Source organism: Grammomys surdaster, unplaced genomic scaffold (assembly GCF_004785775.1).
Source record: "Grammomys surdaster isolate TR1022 unplaced genomic scaffold, NIH_TR_1.0 187, whole genome shotgun sequence".
NCBI classification, from domain to species: Eukaryota; Metazoa; Chordata; class Mammalia; order Rodentia; family Muridae; genus Grammomys; species Grammomys surdaster.
In genome coordinates this window covers 3815142-3820546 of record NW_021604632.1, presented here as the reverse complement: position 1 = coordinate 3820546, position 5405 = coordinate 3815142, and the positions used below count along the sequence as shown (strand labels likewise).

The 5405-nt window shown below is 47.4% G+C and overlaps 1 protein-coding gene across 1 annotated transcript in view; it reads right to left on the bottom strand.

The window, feature by feature from the left end:
- LOC114622305 (carbohydrate sulfotransferase 5) overlaps nt 1–3578 on the bottom strand; it is a 24046-nt gene extending 20468 nt beyond the window's left edge. The window contains exon 1 of the mRNA XM_028768772.1: nt 3501–3578. Coding sequence (XP_028624605.1) covers nt 3501–3554 — 54 coding nt within the window. The 5' untranslated portion in view covers nt 3555–3578. The remainder of the gene's footprint in view (nt 1–3500) is intronic.
- Between the last annotated feature and the right edge of the window lie 1827 nt (nt 3579–5405).

Genomic DNA, 5405 nt, shown 5'->3' with positions numbered 1-5405 from the left:
ACAGAGAAACCCTGTCTCGAAAAACCAAAAAAAAAAAAAAAAAGAAGGAGTAACATCATGGTCCTCTTCAGGTGCATTGACCTTAAGTACTCTCTCTGAACTCTGTCCCTTTGCACTTTTATAAACATTCCCCTGTATGTCTAATGCTAGCTACACTGTGTGGAGAAACCCAGCACAGCCTGTCAGTCTAGATTCTTGACTTCTCTGTGTAGCATTCCTTCCTCCAGGGCATGGGGTATGGAGCAAGACCCCTCATGATATCTGTCTAGTTCACACAAGGTCTGGACAACCAGCAGCTCCAAGGCACACTCGGGGAGGGGGTGGGGGAGGGAGAAAGTGAGTTTGAGTTTCTATGACCTGACTTGGGGAAAAAAAGAGAAATTCTAGTTTTTACGACCTGTATGATGTGCCTTAGAGTGTTCTGAGTCAGGAATTGTCAATGAAAACGAAGTATCTTAGGCAGTGGTGGTGCATGCCTAAGAACTCAGGAGGCAGGGGCAGGCAGATCTGAGTTCGAGTCCAGCCATGTCTACAGAGTAAGTTCCAGGTAGCCAGTACTACACAGAGAAACCCTGTCTGAAAAAAAAGGAAAAGAAAAAAAGAACTGACCTAGTTCTAAGGAATCTGGTGTCTCTTTTAATTTCCTGGCTCCATGTACTTGGTACCTGTAGATACACTCGGGAATACATGTATACACATAAAATAAATATCTTTAAGAATTATTAAAAACCATAGAATCATATAGAGGGATCCTGAACTATGAAACTCCTTCTCCATAGCAACACACAGGACATCATGTAGGGGGTGTACATTTATTTAGCATATTCCTGTGCTTCCTTGGCAGAGCACTTATAGAGAGCATCTAGAATGTTCTCTGATGTATTCTATTAATTTATTTTATTAATGTATTTAGAGACAGGGTCGCACTCTGTAGCTCTGTCGGGCCTGGAATGTGCTATGCAGTAGAGTGGGCTGTCTTCAAACTCCGATCATCTTGCTTGTGTCTCTGAGATTAAAGACGTGTGCCACGCACGACCCTCTGTAGTGGTTTTTTCGAGACAGGGTTTCTCTGTGTAGCCCGGGCTGTCCTGGAACTCACTCTGTAGACCAGGCTGGCCTCGAACTCAGAAATCCACCTGCCTCTGCCTCCCAAGTGCTGGGATTAAAGGCGTGCGCCACCGCCCGGTGAGAATTCTTTAAAAAAACAAAAACAAAAAACAAAAAACACAGAAACACTATCAGAACATGTTTTTGTTTTAACATCGTGTGTGGGGATGCGGGTCTGCTTCACGGCAACAGCTGACTCTTTCTTGCCACGTGCTCTAGCAGAGGCGTGGTTTAACTAGCTGGAGGTAGTTTCTGCAAATGCGATGCTTGGAATTCTGGGAACTTTTTAGAGGGTATGTAAATGCTAGCGCTCCACTAGGCGGGGGTTGGTGGTCGTTCAGGGTAGGTCGGTTGTGGTTTGTCAGTGGTCCTGCTCAAAGCAGAAACAAAAAGAAATTAGATTCAAAGATCTCTCTCTCCTATCTAGTGATTCAGGCTGAAACCTGGGGAGGTAGAGAGGATAAAGTTTGGGAAAAAGAACCCCCAAAGTAGCAAAAGACCAGCTACAGCCCTCAGCTTAATTTTTTAATGACTTTATATCCAAAAGAGTAAATTATTCTCCCAAGTCAATGACATCACTAAAAAAAAAAAAAAAAAAAGGATTAGTTGAGAAGAAAGGAACTCTAAACAGTCAAACGGTGTCTTAGGACATATTCTGATTTGAAAAGACAAAACAATCACTAGAAGCTATCTTAGAGATAATAAGAGAAATTTCACTATGGACTTGTCTTAGGCGACGGTGAGTGCTGCCAGTACCATCCAGTACACTCCTGTCCGTGCAAGTCTACATGGCCTGTGTCCTCCAGTGAGGCTAGAAGCTGGACCCTGTTGCATGGGGGGACCAGGTTACTTAATCCCTCTGTCCCTGTTTATTACTTTAAATTGACAAAACAAAAGAAATAGTAGCCCTAACTTATGGGCTAGGTCTCGAGACTGGGATGATCATATTTCTAAAGCACTTAAAAATAACACCAGGCATGTGATCTGGGTCATAATTATATTATTCTATGAACCTAAGAGAAATTCCGAGCATAAGAAACCCCCCAGCACAGCAGTCTGGACAGATTGTGATGACCCTCTGACTCAAACAAAAGACAGCAAGGACAGGCACAGACAACACAAGAGCGCACGACACAGAATTCTACTAGAAATAATGTCTGGAAGCCTGGCTTTGGAGTCACACTGGGTTCATATCCTATGTCAGGCCAGTCACTAAACCACTCCAGGCCAAGTTCCTTGGTAAAATGAGATTATAACGAGTCACCCCACCCACTGTCTTCTCTTCTCTGTAGCTCTTTATGCGGGGGGGGGGGGGGGGGGTCCAGTCAACCCAGCCCCCCTGCTGGTCAAGTCTCAATTCCCTCATCTTTAAAAAGATGGCATTTGATTTATTTAGCTAAGGGCATGGCAGCACTGTCCTGTAATCCCAGCATTTATGAGTTTGAGGCCAGGCCACCCTGGGCTACAGTGACTTCAAGGACAACCTGGACTGTACAGAGTCTTCAGGCCTCAAATCTCAGAAACCTTAAGCCCTCCTTCCGAAGTGTGTTTGTTTCCCCTTTCTGCTCCCTATTAGGAGGGAAGAGAAAGGAGCATTTTTGGGGTGGACACATACTGAGGGCCAAGGAAACCTACTGCTGTGTCCAAGGCTGAACAACCAGAAGCCAAACCATCAAACCCAAATTCTAGATCTGGTTCCAAACTATTTTTTTTTTTCTTAAGCATTTTGTGACAAAGCTCTTGAGTGAGCTTAAAAACGATGCTCCAGTAGATGGAGAGGGAAAAGAGGGGTGAAGTCCCCGATGGACCGACCATTTCCAAGAACCCTGCGAATCATAACTTGTCTCCGTGACACATACACATCACTCACAATTCACTCTCGCCACCAACCCTGACTAAGCTCTCAGACCGATGAGCTACGCAAGCTGCATCTCTAGTTCAGCCCAAATTCCCCCTTGAAATGGAACATCGCACCTGGAGACCTGATTACTCATCTAACCAAAAGCTTGGAGTTTGCCCATGAACTGGCCCTGGCGCCCGGACGAGGACATCTCTCCCCCACAGGCTCAACAGAGGCTCCTAGGACTGGTCCCTTCCGAGTTCCACCCCACAGGCAGCCCTGTGGGGACTGACTCAGTTCTTAAGATCCCACAGCGAAGAAGGGACATTCCGGTGACATTGGCCCGGAGAATCTAGAGGGCACCGATGGGGTACTAACATATAGGAAACACTTGGAGAAAACCACATAGGAATCCCAGAGGGAGACGGAAACCTTAGAGCAGTAAGAACGAGATGTTGGAATTGAGGAGTCCTAAGGTTATCCCGGAGACCCAGGCTCCCCACCCTAGAGCAGCCATCCCCCCACCCGACCCCCCTGCCCGGCCCGGCTCTACCTGCGCTGCCGGCTGCACTTCTGCGCTGCTCTGCGCTGCCCGCCCGGGGCGCATACAATGAGCCGCTCAGTCAGTGGTGGCTCTTTGCCTGGGGCCGCCCGCGGGAGCCAGGGCGGGATCGGAGCAAGAAAGCAGCCAGTTGGCCTGGGGTTCCTCTATCCTTCCCAGGCGTGACCGTGTCGGGCCACGCCCGGGGGGCGGGGGGGGGAGAGGGTGTCGAGGTCAGGAAGAGAGAGGACACAGGTGGGCTCCAGGAACACTGACCGCCCCCTCCCGGGGAGTTGGGTAGGGAGGATGGATCCAGCCTGCTGGCAGAGCCACCGCTCGGCCCACTAATGGACCGAAAAATCTGTCCCGAGGGGAGAAGCTTCTCAGAGGACAAAAGGCCCTTGTGCAGGAAATTGAATCTTTATCTTGCCCTCCTCCTCTGAGGATGGCATCTTTGCAACTATCCAAACAGACACCTTGATGCCAGGGGGACCCAGATGCCTCCTGAGCAACACAGGAGTGGGGCGGGGCCGAGAGGACAGGTAACTTTTGCAGCAAGAACAGCAGCTGCCAACCTTTTCGGGTACGCGAATCTACCCAGAGGTGTGGGCTTGATAACAGGTCCAGATAAACATAGGACACATTTCAATAAAATAGATTTCTCCTCTTACAAGTAATAGGGCGGAGCCCAATCTTATGCAGAAGACGGGGCTTTGTGGGACACTTGTAAATCTGTGGTGGGGTCCAAGTTCCTTCTGGGAATGTATATCAATGCAGCCTTTCCGGGGTGCGGCTTGGCAAGATAAAATTAGGATCCTTAACCGTGGCCCTGAACTTTCTGAGCTAGTAACTTCTTTCTGGATCCATCTTAAGAAAATAAACCAACAACAAAGATTTATATATAACTTTCAAAGAAGTGGTATTAGCACATTGGGGAAAAAAGCTACAATGAGCACACACACACAAAAAAAGCTGCATTCTAAGAGAACACCATCTATTAACTTCTTGGGTAAAGTATTTAGACAGCTGTTACATTATTTAAAAATTATAGTCAGAGCTGGGTGGTGGTGGGCACACCTTTAATTCCAGCAAGCACTTGGGAGGCAGGCAGATTTCTGAGTTTGAGGCCAGCCTGGTCTATAGCGTGAGTGCTGGGACAGCCAGGGCTACAGAGAAACAGTCTTGAAAAATAAAACAAAAATTTAAAGTCAGGTTTGGTGGATCATTCCTGTAAATCTAGGACTTGAGAAACTGAGGCAGAAGGATTACCTGAAGTGTAAGACCGCCCTGGGTTACATACCAAGATCCTGCTTCCACAAAAATAAAGAAGTTTAACTGAGGCTTCTGAGATTTACACAGTTTCTCCAGGAGACACTTTTAGAATTCACCTGGTCAAAAAAAAAAAAATGTACAAAACTTACTCTGAAATGCATGAATGTGAAGAAGTGGAAGGGAGGAAGAAAGGAGAACTACGCTGTGCCAGTGCAGGCCTCATCTCCTTCAAACAGAATCAGAACAGATCCCGTGACAAAACCAAACCTTTCCCCCATCCTCCTTCCCAGGATGAGTAACCAAGTCACACTCTGAGTTATCTACCTCAGCTGCAGTCCTGTATATGTTCCACTATTTTTCCTCTTGCCATTCTGTGCCATGGAGGCCTAGAACCAACCATCCAACAGCTGCTACTCACCAAGCAGTTTTCATTTTCCAGCCCGCATCTCTCACTTGCCATAGGGATTCCAATGAAAAACCCTCCTTTATCAGGGGACTTTTACCAAAGACCTAACGAAAGCTCCAACATCTTTAGGTAGGGGGCTGGCAGGGCATGGCTGTCAGTCAGTCAGAATCACGTGGAAGCTCTTCCCTCCCTGTTCTTCCCACACCCAGGGCCCCTGTCTTTCAGAAGTCACAGGAAAC